The sequence below is a fragment of the Eucyclogobius newberryi genome, unplaced genomic scaffold (assembly GCF_026437365.1).
Source record: "Eucyclogobius newberryi isolate DKJ021-1_F unplaced genomic scaffold, fEucNew1.0.hap1 SCAF_16, whole genome shotgun sequence".
Classification (NCBI taxonomy): domain Eukaryota; kingdom Metazoa; phylum Chordata; class Actinopteri; order Gobiiformes; family Gobiidae; genus Eucyclogobius; species Eucyclogobius newberryi.
Genome location: NW_027315790.1, coordinates 5486385 through 5503620, shown reverse-complemented (window position 1 = coordinate 5503620; position 17236 = coordinate 5486385). Strand labels below are relative to the sequence as shown.

The 17236-nt window shown below is 40.8% G+C and overlaps 2 protein-coding genes across 2 annotated transcripts; one reads left to right on the top strand and one right to left on the bottom strand.

Annotated features, from left to right (window-relative positions):
- Positions 1–301: 301 nt before the first annotated feature.
- Positions 302–2497, bottom strand: rpa3 (replication protein A3). Its single transcript, XM_072447090.1, has 4 exons — positions 2328–2497; positions 2178–2252; positions 772–883; positions 302–452 (listed from the first exon to the last, which is right to left on the bottom strand). Exons 1-4 carry the CDS (start codon positions 2424–2426, stop codon positions 370–372), a joined length of 369 nt encoding a protein of 122 aa, XP_072303191.1. The 5' UTR covers positions 2427–2497; the 3' UTR covers positions 302–369.
- Positions 2498–3303: 806 nt separating this feature from the next.
- Positions 3304–16956, top strand: umad1 (UBAP1-MVB12-associated (UMA) domain containing 1). Its single transcript, XM_072447335.1, has 4 exons — positions 3304–3522; positions 3784–3874; positions 8433–8518; positions 14127–16956. Exons 2-4 carry the CDS (start codon positions 3793–3795, stop codon positions 14424–14426), a joined length of 468 nt encoding a protein of 155 aa, XP_072303436.1. The 5' UTR covers positions 3304–3522; positions 3784–3792; the 3' UTR covers positions 14427–16956.
- Positions 16957–17236: the final 280 nt, after the last annotated feature.

Sequence of the window (17236 nt, the reverse complement as noted above, 5' to 3'; positions counted from 1 at the left end):
TTGTTTATCAATAGTAAGTATTGCAACAATAGTAACTTGCAATTTAAATCTTGATTTAATAGAATAGATCCATGGTACAAGTGCAAAAGGATTGTTAGATGTGGCAATGCTGCCCTCTCGTGGCCATTATTATGAACGCTTTAAATTGATGGAAAAATGAAAGTACTGAACTGATACTTACAGTATTTCATTTTCTGGAGGCGATTCCATGGAAACAGAAAGTTAAAACCACACACAGAACTTTCTGTGTAAAGATCCGTTCCATCTCATGCAGTGGAATATTATTGCTAAATGAAACACATTTCACAGTTGTACCGTTCAACCTTTATTTAGAAAACAATTTTACACAGATATTTCAAAGTAAAGCGCTCATCCGCTGACAGCTGCTTCAAAAGGGTAGTGCTGGGGGAAGTCATGGATGAGCTTCAGAGCTTCATTATACAGCTGGACATCTGCAGGAGAGAGAACAGTCTCACAGTTGAACAGGTCAAAAGGAATCGTCATAGAATGTGTCAACATTTCATAAAGTTCTCATATGAATGTATTTTCCCCTCCAACGTCATTTGGAAAAATCTGAATAAGCAGTAGATGCACTGACATGTTCTGGCTGGAGAGATGCTGAGGGTTTCTCTACAGAATGTACATTTACTTTGTTGAGGAGTTAAATAAATGTCCCGTCTCTGCCTGAATCTGTGTTCATATATTTAAGAAAAGAACAGAAACAGAATTGGCTGTGCCGTGTTGTACAGGCCTTAATATGATGAAACGTACCAAAAAGGTTTCCTTTATCCTCTCGGAGCATGTTGTACATCGAGGCCATGATGACTCCTTTGTTAGACACCATTCCAATGACCTCCACGACCCCGCTCAGCTCCTCCTCCAGCTGCAACAGAGACACAGTTCTGCTTTAGCTTTACAGGATTTAGAGCCAGAAAACACTTCAGTTACAACGCCATACGACAATCACTTTTACACTAGAAAAGACTAGCAGCAGATCATTTGGTTCTATAAAACTTTACACATTACTTAGTGTAACTTCCTTACATCAGAAATGAGATGTTCGTAATTCTGTTTCGAATAACAACAAATTAGTCGAAAATATTAACATTTTTAACACCAACCATTAAACCCACCCCATAAATTATTTCATGTTTACGGTCCATTCATTCTTTGTAGCAATGAATCCATGAATTGTCTGAGTCAAACGTCAGCGCTGCAGAGGCAGCAGCACGAGGGCCCTCACAGGACTCACCACGGGCCCCTGACCTCTTGAGTTTACTCTGTAGTAAAAAGTATCAAAGATCTGAGAGTTATTCATATTAAAACTAGGATTAAACTAGATACTCTTTTGAACAAGTATCAATAAAAATGAAATCCCAAACAGGACAAAATGTAACCTTTCTTTCTTGTCTTGAGAAGTATAAAACCACAATATTTAATAAAGAAATAACTATTTTTTATATCAAAAATGTCAGTCTATCATCTAAAGCCGTGACAATATAATTTATCTTTGTATTGAGAACTGAATCTATTCATAAGTATCGAAATAAAGTTTGAAATTATAGTATTGTAACACTGTAGAAACAATAGAATTACCGTTTATTTTAACGTTTATTTTTTAACCCGCAGGTTGGCGATGCGATCGCAGCTGCCTCATGTGAATACTGCCGTTGTGTCCTTGGGCAAGACACTTAACCCAACTCGCCCCCAGTGTCTGCGTACATCTGGAGTGTGAATGAGTGTGTGAATGGGTGACTGGTTCCTTGATAAAGCGCTTCGAGTGCCTTGACGGTAGAAAAGCGCTATATAAATGTGACCATTTACCTTTGTAATAAAGCAACACTTAGTTATCCAGAAAGGTTGATTAAGAACCAATTCTCATTTCATGCTATATGTACAGTCTATATTTAATCTTTAAGCAGTTATTTGTGACCAATGTTGACGCTCTTACGTGTTTATAAGAATGCAATAAGCCTATTATTGTGATCCAGGTTATTTTTAAACTATATGAACATGAACCCTTGAATTTGTCAGCCAATTACACAACAATATAGCAGAATAATGACCAATAAACTGTTCACTTTTCTTAGTTTTCTATGCATTTCTGACAACTGTAGACGTAGGAACACGAGGACACTCCTGGGATAAAACAATCCAATTGTAACTAAATCACTTACAGGGTCGTTTAGCTCCACTGTGACCGTTTTCCCCTCTCCATCTGAAACAGTGAAGGTTTTCCCACTGGGATGAACCTGGAAAACAAGAATACACAAAGCATTTAGCAGCGAAAAGACTTTGAAACACTAGCTAACATCATACACACTGACCTTTTCCACTCGCCCTACAAAACACACGGCTCTGTTAATGTGTTGTGAGAGCATGGCGCAGTTTATTCTCTGTTTAGGAACGTCTATTATGTTTGCCATCTTGATTCTGTGCTTCTGTGGCGCGGGCGGAAGGGAAACTGCTGGATTTACGCGCGCCAAACAGTTTAGGTGGGCTTCAGTTTTACAAACGGAAATGCCGATAGGGCGGAGTATGGGAGGCGGTACTTGCAAAACGTCACGGTATTTCATGCGGGAGGATAGTGGGGCCAAATCGAGCGCTTCTTTTTTGTGTTCAAACTGTGTTCCATCCGGTTAAAAATGAACTAAACACATTGGTTCCGCAGTGTCGTGTTATATTTATTGTAAACATTTTAATATATAGGTTTTGATTTGGTTGAATCTTACACATTTAAAACAAGGTCTAACAAATAACAAGGTAGAAAAATATAAAAACAAATACAATCTAAATTGCACCCATGGCTTTTTATTTAGGTTTGTAATTAAATAATAATAATAATAACAATAATAATAATAATAATAATACCGCTACTACTACTACTACTACTACTACTAATAATAATAATATTTAAATGATTTTATGTTGATTGTAAAATGAAATACAGTAAGGAATTTGTTATTTTATTTATTTACATATTTATTTATGTCATTGTGTGTTTGTTTGCTTATTAATTAATGTATTTGTTTTGCTTAAGAATAACATAACGTAATAATTAAAAGTCAGTAATGATAATTGGAAAAAAGAAAAAGAAGAAAATAAGTAGTGAGAAAAAAGATGTTTTTTACCCCAACACGAAGCCAGCCAACCCTTGATGTAAAAGTACAAACATATCAGCCAGTAAACAAGTTAATTAAGATATTTACTGTTTCTAAAAAATATCTCTCAAAAATATTTGTTTTATATCGCGCGGAACCTTTCTTTTCTTTCGTTAGTTTCTACACGGACCGGGGGGAAAGACGCTCTATGACGTAACGTAGGCATCACAACGTCAGAACGGTCTTGTAATCCCAGTAATATGCCGTTGAACGCATAAATAGTTGTATATTTAGCTTCGAACGCATTAAATATGCGATTAACGATTCCTTTTCTATAACTGAGACCTGCTACGCGTGAAATAACGAGCTAGTTTGGTCTAGTTTCGATTTGACAGGCTTTTTGTGGACTTAAAAGACCAAGGTAAACTGCACTAAAAGAATCACCTGTCAGCAGGAGGAACTTCTAATCAAAAGATTCACTCAAATTTGAGAGGTCTCACTTACTACACAACTATCTTAGAACTTACTTTTATATGATTAGCAACGGAACACCCTTTTTATGTTTTAACAATTCTGAAGACATGTTTACATCAAATAATTAGAGAAAAAGACTATGTGTGTTAATGTGCTATCATTATTATGTTTTGTCTGACACTATTGTATTGCTGTGTTGTATTTACAGGTTGCAGTCATGTTTAATCTATTTGGATTTCGCAAGGACTCAAAGAAATCCACCTCAGAGAAGGAAGTAGACGGCGGTTTTGTGATTTTGGGTAAGTAATCCAAGCTGTTAGATAAAAGAACAGGCCACAATGAAAGCTCAAATTATGTCCTGATCTTTCTCAAACAAAAGACTTTTCACCAAGACAACCATAGACTTACTGCTGCAGTATCCAATTTTCAGACAGTGAAAGGAGGAAGCAGGTAGCCTATTTAAATGTTTCTTCTTTGTTCCTTGGTCTCACAAACCCCTTGGCACAGTAATCAATGCATGCATTTTTCAGCCAGAAGTAAGTAACATTTGTGCCTTTTGTGTCGCAGACATTACCGGTCATAACATTTCTATCACAGCAAGTTTTAAAATGTGGATTTTTGCACAATATTCTTGACGATTTTTGTCTTTGGGCCTGTCCCTAAGTTGGGTTTGTCTAATACAAAATTGAACAAAATGTAAAAATGCAGGAAAAACATGAAGGAACCACTTTCATTCAGTTTTTGGTCATTCCTGTTGCTTTCACTCAAAATCCACCCAAAGACAACGATGCATTACAGTGACATCATCAACAGTTATATTCTGAAGAAGCTTTCCCTCGACCTGAGCATCGAAGAGAGATCTTTCTTTTCAATATTTTACCTTTTACGTGTTTTGGAAGCTTTGTATGTCGCGTTAAGATTGTTTGATTTCAATATGAAGACCTACTTTTTCTATTTGGTCACCTCTCACAACACAACCTACCCCCGCCCCCCTCTCTCACAACACAACCTACCCCCGCCCCCCCTCTCACAACCCAACCTACCCCCGCCCCCCCTCTCACAACCCAACCTACCCCCGCCCCCCTCTCACAACACAACCTACCCCCGCCCCCCTCTCACAACCCAACCTACCCCCGCCCCCCTCTCACAACACAACCTACCCCCGCCCCCCTCTCTCACAACCCAACCTACCCCCGCCCCCCTCTCACAACACAACCTACCCCCGCCCCCCTCTCACAACCCAACCTACCCCCGCCCCCCCTGTCTCACAACACAACCTACCCCCGCCCCCCTCTCTCACAACGCAACCTACCCCCGCCCCCCCTGTCTCACAACACAACCTACCCCCGCCCCCCTCTCTCACAACACAACCTACCCCCGCCCCCCCTCTCTCACAACACAACCTACCCCCGCCCCCCTCTCTTACAACGCAACCTACCCCCGCCCCCCCTGTCTCACAACACAACCTACCCCCGCCCCCCTCTCTCACAACCCAACCTACCCCCGCCCCCCCTGTCTCACAACACAACCTACCCCCGCCCCCCTCTCTTACAACCCAACCTACCCCCGCCCCCCCTCTCACAACCCAACCTACCCCCGCCCCCCTCTCTTACAACGCAACCTACCCCCGCCCCCCCTGTCTCACAACACAACCTACCCCCGCCCCCCTCTCTTACAACGCAACCTACCCCCGCCCCCCCTGTCTCACAACACAACCTACCCCCGCCCCCCCTCTCACAACCCGACCTACCCCCGCCCCCCTGTCTCACAACCCAACCTACCCCCGCCCCCCCTCTCACAACCCAACCTACCCACGCCCCCCTCTCACAACCCAACCTACCCCCGCCCCCCTCTCTCACAACACAACCTACCCCCGCCCCCCCTCTCACAACCCAACCTACCCCCGCCCCCCTCTCTCACAACACAACCTACCCCCGCCCCCCCTCTCACAACCCAACCTACCCCTGCCCCCCTCTCTTACAACCCAACCTACCCCCGCCCCCCCTCTCACAACCCAACCTAACCCCGCCCCCCTCTCTTACAACCCAACCTACCCCCGCCCCCCCTCTCACAACCCAACCCACCTCCGCCCCCCCTCTCACAACCCAACCCACCCCTGCCCCCCCTCTCACAACCCAACCTACCCCTGCCCCCCTCTCTTACAACCCAACCTACCCCTGCCCCCCTCTCTTACAACCCAACCTACCCCTGCCCCCCTCTCTTACAACCCGACCTACCCGCGGCCCCCTGTTACTGTCATTCCTGTTACCACACTGCCAATTTTTAATATGACGATCCTATACAAAAAATAAAGAAATAAGCTTGAGGTTTTGCATATTTGAACATTTGCGTATTTCAAATATGTAATCCCATAACATTAAAAAAGTTGAAAAGGTACCAACTTCCAATTCCCTGTTTTCTAATTCGATTCAGACCACGTGTTGCCATCTGTTTTATTTCATTTCATCACAGTTCTGTTTTACAAAACACTTTCTGGGGGAAAAACTCATGACTCATTTATGAGTAAATAGAGTTTTAATACAGTAACTACCTTAAAATGTTGTGTAGCTGAAACGTGTTGAAGCTAATGAAATAAAGGAAAGATAACACAATATAGTGTCAGGTGTCCAGGTCCCATGAGCAGAGCCTGACCCTTTTAGAAAAGCATCGATTTCACAACATCCTATGACCATTACAAATGAGTTTCCTGTTGAACAAATCTGCAAGCAGTTGTGGTGAGGGATGAACAATATCAAAAGGCCAATATCGTATATTAGATTAACATGTGATTTAAAAAAAACAAGTTTGTCCTTGCGTTTGCACAAAAAAATACAACTAATTATTTAACAATTGTAAGCAGGGAGAAAGGATTGGTTTGAATGAGGAGTGAAGGCCATTTTTGTTAAGAAAAAACCCTTCTTAAAATAGGAGTGTCTGATACAACCTCCCCTCAGTCTACAACAGTCTCATAACTCCTTGTCCGAACTCAAACCGGTCAAAGGTAATGAGGTACTGCTCTGAGGATGAGGTGGTCGGACCTCAATAGGCTGTAGTGTGAAATTGGCAGAATTATCAACAAGGGCAGGGAACATTTCAGTTCTAACTCCTGAGATCTGATTGGTCCTGAGACCAAGGGGAGGAGTGTAAATGCTGCTGCTCCTTCAGACTGAATATGACTTTCAGATGAAAGTCCAAACTGTCCACGATCTACCTTTTGGAAGCTTTTCTACAACAAATGATTCTACATATATCATAAATAAAAGTTAAAGCCACAGAATGTAACTTTCTGCTGGTGGTACGTCACTTGCATAATTATGTAGAAATAGAAAGTTAAAACCAAGCTTTATGCTGTTCTCAGCAGCTCTGTGGAGATGTGAGCCCGCGCAGCGAAAGCGCACATTTTTTTATCTTTTTCCAGTCCAATAAAAAAACATCCAAAATGAAAAATATGCTTTTATTTGTGACCTTTTCTCCCATTTTGGACCTACAATATTGATGCCCAGTTATTGGCCAACAGCAAGTCAAAAATCAGATATTGGCTGAAAGGAAAGTGTATTGGACTAAGTGTAGTCCGAGTGTGTCCACAGATGGCCAGTGCGCAGGAGCTGTGTGATATTTTTGGCAGATTTGGACCAGGGTCATGGCCACACTTTCTGTTTGAGGTGGAGCAGACACGCTGCGCACAGACGCTCTCTGCTAAAGCTATTTGGAGCTATGCAAAGCAAAGGCACCTAATATTAACTGCTTACGATATGATATTATGATTATGCACCGTTTTGTGGCACAGAAATGGACATGGTCAATGTTGCTCACTTCTATTTAAGGTTACATATTATTTTTCTGAGCTGCAACAGATTTGACTTTTAAACAGACTAATAAGTTACAATGGAAATAAAAAAGCAGCAAGGTAGTTTCATTGACTTCAGTTCTAACATAGGGTCACTTTTAACACTCGGTTTCTATGGTGCTTCTATGTCATGTTTGACAGGTCGCCAAGCAATCATGTGTAGCCCAAAAATCTGTCCACGAAAGCTTTTCCAAGGATTTTACGTTCAGCTTGTGATTGTAAACGCACAGATATTACTTAAATTTGAAGTGTTCATAGTCTGTACAACCTCCAAAAGTGTTAATGCCCTGTTTATTCCCAGTAATTCTCATCTATTTCTGATCGTTTACATAAATTCCCAATAACTCCTATGGAAATGTTGCCACCCGTGTTCCATCAGCATCCACGGGACAAATAACGCTGCCACAAGAGGTCAGAGGGGCAGGGCATGGGGGACTTTATTCATTTGTTGTTTTTAGAGCAGTTATATAATTGTACATTAATTAGACTGACACAAATAACTGGCATAAAATGACTACACCCCTCCTCCCTTTGTCCACCCTTCTGTGTTTTACTCTCCTGGCGACACTGGTCTAATTAATTGTGCCTACACCAGGAGCCAAGCAGAAAATAGATCCACATCAACACTACACTTAAGCTGCAGGCTCATTTCAAGATATTTTTGTTGGTGGAACAATGAGAACTGTTTTGTAAATGGCACATTATGTGGTTGGCGAATGAAAGAAAGAAAATCCTGTATTCACTTTGCACACGTCTCATTGATTATAGATTTGACTGACTCATTTAACATGTTTATGATTTAAAAGTTAATTTGCTGGCTGAAGTATTTGTGCCTCATTGTTTGTGTTAAGTATAAATTCACATCTCATATTGTTACTTTTGAAATGTGTTTAGTATCCAATCACCTCGATGAAATGATTCCAAATTCCCTCTGCACTAAATGAAACGATCAAAAGTTTGTTTGATGATTGTTACATTTCTCACGAGCATTGTGTCTTTCTGTCTTCCAGGGGAGACGGCAGAAGAGAAAAAGCAGAAGGTTCAGGCCATGAACCTGGTGCAGCCTTCCACAAATGTCATCGTGCAGGCTTCAAAAGTGAGTGAGCCGTCCTGCTCCAGACTTCAACAGTCGAGTGTAATTCCAAGCTGCAGCACATGTGCCAGGCCCTGTGCCAGTTCAAAACATTCGAGGCAAAGCAGTAAAATCACCACTGAAAGATAAATATGATATTGTGGATTGTGGATTCATTCTTCCTTTCTATATGACAGCTGTTCGATGCCCCGTGACACCTGAAGGCAGCAGATATTGAAGGGTAGATTAGTGAGGAACAGCGTTCTTTTGGATTAAACAATAGTTGTGAAATGAGTCGTACAAATATTTTTCCACAACTCGAAGATCAAGTCATGGATACTTGTCAATATAGTGTCTTATTTTGTCTGCGTCTACTCTAAACAGTGCACACAAGGGTCAAAGGTGAGCCCACACCCACATATTGGTTCAGTGCTTGACTTCCGCCCAAACCTTGTGACCATTTACCTTCCCCAAAACCTTCCCCAAAACCTTCCCCAAAACCTTCCCCAAAACCTTCCCCAAAACCTTCCCCAAACCTTCCCCAAACCTTTCCCAAACCTTTCCAAAACCTTTCCAAAACCTTTCCAAAACCTTTCCAAAACCTTTCCAAAACCTTTCCAAAACCTTTCCAAACCTCCCCCAAACCTCCCCCAAACCTCCCCCAAACCTCCCCCAAACCTTCCCCCAAACCTTCCCCCCAAACCTTCCCCCCAAACCTTCCCCCCAACCTTCCCCCCAACCTTCCCCCCAACCTTCCCCCAACCTTCCCCCCAACCTTCCCCCAACCTTCCCCCAACCTCCCCCAAACCTTGCCGACCTCTCACTGTCATACACTCTTATATCACGAGTGCTTTTCACACATGCCTTTACCACACAGACTCTAATTAGGTTGATCTGGTTCTACTGCTATCTCATGTCAGTGGGCGTGTGCCTCAAATGTAAACTTTAACTCATCAGGAAGAAGTCAGCGGCCCGCACTTGAAAGCCTCAAAGACGGCGTGCAGTGCTCTGAAGCGAAGCCTTTATCATCTCCCATGGTTATGACAGTATGGCAGCGCAGTGAGAGTTCTGCCATACTTGCTACATCACACAGGAATATTTGATCATTGATGATGTCGTTGGTCAAGACGCGTTTCAAATGGGGTCTGGGTTATAACAGGATTGCTGATAATTGGCCTTAGACTGGTTTTATATCAAACTATTTTTACTGAATGTTGAAAAAAACAATTCGAAGGTCTGAGGCAGTTTGTCACGGCAACGCTTTTCAACACACGTTCTTCATTAGCGCAACGTGAAGCCTATACATGCGTTCGCGGTGACGTCATACATCCGGGACTTCCCCCATAGCGGCCATTTTGAAAGGAGCACGCGATATATATAAACCACCACAACTGCATCCTTTTCTACGGCGTAATAACGACAAAGCTCTCATTCCTTGGTCCATCAACAGAGCGATGTCCTTACAGAACGCAGGTATTGGGCATTTTCGCCTCATATTTTATATTTGGCCTCTGGATTTTGTATGTAGTAGACGTGCTGTTGTGCCCCTTTCAAAATGGCGGACTCGGGTTGCTACTGTACAAGTTCCCGGATGTGCAAACGCATGTATAATGATCAGCACCTCGGACCCTTCGGACATTATTTCTCGAGGAGTGCGCGCCTGAGGACATATTGATGCAGTCCCACTTCTAGTCTTACAAAATGTTAGTACTTTGCTATTCAATAAGGGAGTGTCTATGTTATTTTTTGCCGCGGCTCCTGAAACTGCTGGGCTATTTGACCGCGCCAGGTTAGACCGCGCCAGGTTAGGTCTTGGGGTTAGGGTCAGGGTTAGGGTTAGCTATGAAGCTATATGGCCGTGCCGCGGCTCCCGAAACTGCTGGGCTATTTGACTGCACTGCGGCTCTGTAGCCACGGCCATTCAATAAAGGTCAAATTAGTTATATTCTGTGGATTTCTTGTTTTTAAGTATTGATAATTGTTTGAATTAATATTTAGTTTTGATACTAGTATTAATTCATTAGGGCTGCAAACGTATCAATTTTTCAAAATGGCCGACGCAATATCGCGACAAACTCGATACATTGCGTAACACCAAAACCCTCCATCTGAAATTCATGTTTTTTTGAAGTGAAAATGTTTTAAAAGGCTGATTTTCCTCTGTCCTTTGATTTAATATATTTTTACAGAGTTTGACCAATAAGGCATGATTTTTTTTGTAATATAACTGAACTGATTTTGTGAAAAAAATTAAAATAATGAATACATAATAAAAATAACTAGAGCAAAACATTTTATTTAGTATGTTTGCCAGGATTTAAAAAATAAATACATTTGATAAATAAATAAATAAAAACTAATTATGTCAACAAAAAAATATCCATTTTATTTTTGTTGACAACTCTTAACGCTAACAGCCCTATAAACGCTGTAAAACACGTCTTGCTGAAGGACACAACAACACTACAGTGATGGTATCAAAGCGACCACCCCTTGTCTTGATCCTGATGTCACTTTCTTGATGGCTTTCTCTAAAGGAGCCTAGGAAACGCCGCTCGGAGGAAGCCCCAGCCTTGTAATTGCACAGGAATAGTCATTTCCTGCAAAAACATCTTCTCCGCATTTAGTCTGACGGCCGCCTTTAATTACTCACCACAGCATAAATCCTGCCATTCCACCTGCACCCATCGAGGAACCAGATCTGCGATGTGCAAAGAGAGATTAACTTTGAAACGTTTACATAAGATTGACCTTTTTTTACTAGCTTTGTCCATTGCTAAAACAAAGTAGCTTTTCGCCTGTAATAATATCTTGAATGGGTCTTTTTTGAACAGTGTGAATCCACTTTACCCGACGTGGTACTGCTTGAGTTGTGCGAGCAAAAATGGTCAAGTAAAGTTTGTTTATTGTGTGTCGCAAAAATGTACAGTCTACAAATAAACTGAGCTCAATATTCAATGCCAATTTCAATACCGCAATGATAATACAGCTTATTCAGCACAGAATAATACTTTCTTTTTACCACGTGGTCTTGTACTAGTTCTAAAGTGTCTAAATTGTATTGCTGAAGTAAAAGTACAGTTACGGGGCAATAAAAACCCTACTTAAGTAAATACTTTAAAAATACTTTTACAGTAAAAAAGTACTATTAAACTATCATAGTGTTATGTTGTGATCTTGATAACTGAATTTACTATGTTATTTTTCAAAACTATATTTCTATCAAAACCCGGTCTATAACTTCAAATCTTTCAGCAGGATTTTATCATGGCCATTTCAGATATTTTATTATCCAGGACAAGTTCCTATGTCCGTGAATCCTGTTCATTGATAAATGGCAATAAACTTATTCTGATTCTGATCATTGTAGCTCAGTCGTCGCATCCATCACCAACTAAACCACAGTTTTATAAACTAAACTAAGCCTACATAAACCAACAGAACAAATACTTCATATCGATTTATAACAATAAAGTATCATTTTACATTTTGTTCATTGTAAAACGCATTATTGATCTAAAATTACTTGATAATAGATAATAATAATAGACTTGACTTCCTGTTCAAAACTTCAGAACTGATAAGCCCCACATTTCACCGTAACAAGCAGCAGACTGTCATTTACATGTTTTTATTTTTTTGTGTCCACGTGACATTTTTTAACTCTACATTTGTGACTCAGTCTTTACTTTTCAAATAATCACAACTAAGTACAGGGATGTGGGCGGGGACAGGGGGTAGATGAAAACAGGAATTTTCTGAGCCTCAGTTGCAGGACAATACAGGATCAACACAAACATGCATGAACCAATCAAACTACAACTTTGACTAAACTAAGGAGGGAACACCATTGTAACAAGAATAAAAGGTCGTAAAAGTTGATTAAGCGGAATACGTTCCTTGCACACTGTAGCGTCGAACGTCCTTCCACACACGAGAGAGGAAGACAACAACTCCTCCCACACAGGAGAAGTCCACCACAATATAATAACACGTCAGAGCATAAGTTACAACACACTGGAGTCCTCGGCAGGATTATTAAAGCTTTGTTTTGGCCTCGCACCGGCTCTAATGAGAAACAGGATGTAGGGACGTGCATCGCCACACTCGGCCGCAGTCCAAACAGCTGAAGAGTGCTCATCCTGACCTCATCCAAACCCAAAGAATGTGTACAGTACTCTCACCGGTCATAAATACACCGTCACTACTATGGCAACCTGCAGCCGTCGTAGAAGACTAATGATTATACAGCTCAAGGGGTTATTCTTCTCCAAATCTGTAAATAAATAAATGCATAATGAAGTTGAAACTCGTATGACGATGATGCATTAAGAGGTTATGTTCATGACACTACTGAACTGCCCCCCGAACCTGTCCCAGTCTACAGCAGGTCAAAGAACCGGGTCCAAGAAAAACAAAAAGGAGGGGCTAAAAGACTTTCAGGGACCTCTAGTCATTTAACAATATCACTAAAACCTTGCAGCTGTAATTGCTAATAAAAACCGTGATCATACATGTAACCACACTTTTGGCAAACATAGATAAGCAATAACTAATTTACATTGAGTATTTGATCTTCAGGCATGAGGAACTGCGTTTGCTCTCCAAATAAAGTCATTCAAGTTTATTACTTTTGCTTGTAATGCAGCAGTGCAGAGGTTTTTCAAGTATACAGTATGTACTTGAGGAAATGTAATTCAGTATTACACATCTCAAATAAAACATTCAAGTCTTAATAGCGTGAAAAACAGAACTAGTTCCTTTTAACCTCTTTGCAATAGTCCTCATGTATTGCTCAATAATGGATTTCTAGTGTCCTAATTACTCAATGCAATTAGTTTGTAAGTTTCCACACCTTTCAGAGGCTGTCGCGGTAAAGCTAACAACAACTAGCATGCCAACAGTGCACTTCCTGCTTCATACCTAGATACAAACAGCTCACTGCGGTCTCATTTTCATCCTAAGTGCTGCTTTTGCCATAGACCTGTGTAGGGTATTGCCTTGTCCCTCACAATACAATATGTGATTCCTGATACTCAGAACCTGAGATCATGTCCTGTTACATGGATAGCCCTTAAAAGCAGTTTTAAACGTTTACTAAAATTGTGTTTTGATTACTGGTATGTAGAATAAGAAAATGTATTAGATTGATGTATTTTCATGTTCACATTTATTATCAGAATACAATTGTCCTATGAATAAGTCGCCCTTTCAGCAGATTCAGCAGTACTAGTCGGCAGGTTAACAAGAGTATCAGTCATTTATAACAAATTTCTGTAGTTTAAAAGTCAGTATATCAGCATATGCATTTCTGGTTCAACGTGCATATTGCCAAGATGTACGTCACAATATATTGCCATATCGATAGCTTACCGGATATTATGAGTAAAGAACTTCCATGACCACGGGATTTGTCTTTCCACATCAGTTGGGTTTGATACCGTGTTGCAGCTGAAAGACAATCACGCATGGAACCCTTTAAGTTTTCCAAAATTAATCACTATATACACATCTTTTAAGGTTGGAAGATAAAAATAGTCCAACACCCACCTTGTCATATAATTTTATATTTTACGCACAACGATTACGATAATATAATCCGTCAGCTCCTCTCTTCTTCTTTCTTTTCCAGTCGTCCCGCCCACTCCCTCCTCCTCATCCCGTCGACCCAAAGTTTCCCGTAGACTTCTCCAGCTCCGGGCCTTCTGCCGTTTCCACCTCAGCGTCGGCGGGGGTGGGATCGGACCACGCCGCGCCCACCCTGCCGGACCTCCTCGGGGACATCCCGTTCACGCTGGCCCCCCACGTTCTGGCCATGCAGGCTGGATTCTCCCTCATGCCTGACGTGCTGCTGTCCCGGGACATTAACTACAACCTGTCCAACTTCCAGTACGACTTTACTTTGGAGAATTCGGTGCTTCACAACATGTAGCGGCTGTTAACGCTGATGTAGCAGTACCCCAACAGTTGGTTTGACCTATGACCTTGACAGAACTTGAGCCATTATTTGTTCGAACTTGGGACGGGTTTGTCAAGGCCTAATACAAGCTTACTGTGAATCGTAGAGGCTTGTTGTATGCTTTAACGATGCTAAATAATGAATGACTTTATGTCACATAACCAAGTAAACAAACTACTTTACAGCTGGGGAACCTGATGTTCAGTGAAAGGGTCTAACCTGTTCTTAGCTCTCACACCTTCTTGCACATGGCGAGTATCCACATGGCATGCATACATTTGTGGGCGTGACGCAGAGTGGACCACCAATGCTCAGTAAATCCGCTCTCATCCCAAAGCATTCTATTTTAGTACAATATATAAGATAAGATATTCCTTTATTGTCCCACATGGGGAAATTTCATTGATGCAACACAGGTAGATACAGAGGTAGATATACACGGTTCTTCAACGTCAGAGATGGTCAGTAATTAAGTAAATGTACTTAAAGCTAGGGATGTCACGATTACAGTGTTATGATAATTGTGGGAAAAGACTAAATGGTTGTGGTCTAACATGTTACTGTTCCTCAAGTTTGTGAACAGATTTACAAAACGGAACTTTCTTAAAGACAATGTAAAGTTAAATTAAAATGACAAAAACAGCCAGATTACAGATGTACATTTAGGTCTATATTTTGGCCTATATATTGAACAACATTTTTAAAAATGTTTCTTCTAAAATGGTCACAATAATTATTATTTTTTGTTTCTTACAAGTATATTGACCTGAATATTCCTGATTATTGATTAACCTAATAATCTTGACATCCCATAGGTAATTGGCCTTTAAACGTGCGCTTGAGTTCCTCTGCTTTGGCATTTCATGTTTTAGAACTTCAAATAATGTGTCTATAAAAAGGCACACATTACTTCATATCAGTCTGGTGTGTTAGTGCTCATCTCCTGCTGCAGAGAGAGATAAACAAAGCTAGCTTGTCCCTGGCCAATGTTCAATAGGTTTGTTATGTGAACAGAATATTGGGTTGTATAGATTTTTCTATTAATTTCATGATCAGACCCCTTTTTTAGCACAGCATGTAACCAAGTACTTTTGAGGCAATACAAACTTCTTTAACTAGATAATTGAAGAATGTATCTTGTGCTGCCCTGTGGTTGAGTGGTTAAGTCACAGCACATCTACGCCAGGCACCAAGTGCAGCCGGCTGCAGTGTCGTGAGTTTGATTCCCGACTCTTGACAGTTCACTGCATGTCCTCCCTTCTCTCGCACCCCCTTTTCACGCTGCACTTTCCTGTCAATAAAGCTTACGGGACAAAATCTTAGAGAAAAAAAAAGAAGAGAGATTTATCTTGCAGCATTTGACCCGCTGGCAATCCCGTCCGCCACAGGTCTCTTGTCGGGGCAGGGGCCGACAGCGATGCTCGCCTCTACAGCTCGGCCCAAACCGGCCCATTTACTCATCTGCCCAGTCACCCCTTGCCTGTCACTCACTGAATCACATTGTATACATTTTTATGTGTTTAGTTTATTTTTTCAGGCTGGATTTTTTATGTGTTCAGTGCAGAAACCTTTGGAGCAGTGCGCAATGTTTGTACTTTTACTCAAGTATTGGAACTTTAACCACCTCTGTTCAAAGTACTGTTTTTGCAAAGGAGGGAGAAATGAAATGTACTTATTACAAGAGAAAAGTTTGATACTGCAGCTTTAACGATTGAACAACTGACGATGCAAAGTTGAATCTTGTTTGGAGATGAATGAGGCTCCAATTCCTATAACAGTGTTTCCTGGTGTTTTATGGCGTAACCTATGAACAAGTCTTGTTTGCTTGCGGAATTCAATTGAAGTGAAGGAATTTACAGGGAAATTTACCAGTGTGCTAAAACCGCTGATACTAAACAAATGACTATCTTTGCTGTGTTTGCATTGTTTTATTTCCTGTTGCTGGCTAGATAGATAAGTTTGATACTATAAAGACTAATAAGTATTTATGTATTCATGTAAAGCCACCATTATATTAGATATTTTGTAGTTTGCCTTAGAATCTTCCATTGAATTGTTTTCTTGTGCTGTTTTCTGGCCCTGTGTGCCGTTTTAAAGTCCAAGTCTTTAGGTTTATACATTTTAGTCATATGTTTCTGCTGCTTTGCCTTTTACTGTACCAGAAATGCACACAACTTACCTTTAGGATTTTTTGCAAGAATAATTTTAGAAGTTGAAAGTGTCAATAAATGATATGAATTACTTGAATATACAATAATAAACAGTGCTTTTTTGTGTAAGGTAAGACTGCTTTTGATTCTGAAAACACTGTCAAATCTACTATTAAGAGGTTATTTTCTGTTTGTGTTGTGTTCTGTGATTACATATGACTAGAGTGAGTTTTGAAACTTTGCATGAGCCCTGACAAATTAACCAAAATGTGCCTTAAAAATGTGTAAATTACATAATTGTTAATGTGTCAATGTCAACCTCCATGTTGTTTATATTAAATATTGCAATACTAGTTATGTGGTATGCTATTACCTTTTCTATCATGTGTCGACTGCTGAAACTCATAAGGATTCACATAATTGGCAACAAGACCAGCAAAGCAGTAACAATGTAGTAAGTAGTCTGATGTAGACCTGCCATATTCATAACAAACTGCTGCCATGATCAGGCCAGAATAAATGTCTCTAAGGCTCTTGTTTTAGTCTTTAACAGCTGACTATCTGTGAAGTATTTCCATGATGTCCCCAGACTCCTCCATGTTGTGCTCAGTTGCACCCTGTTGCACCCATGGC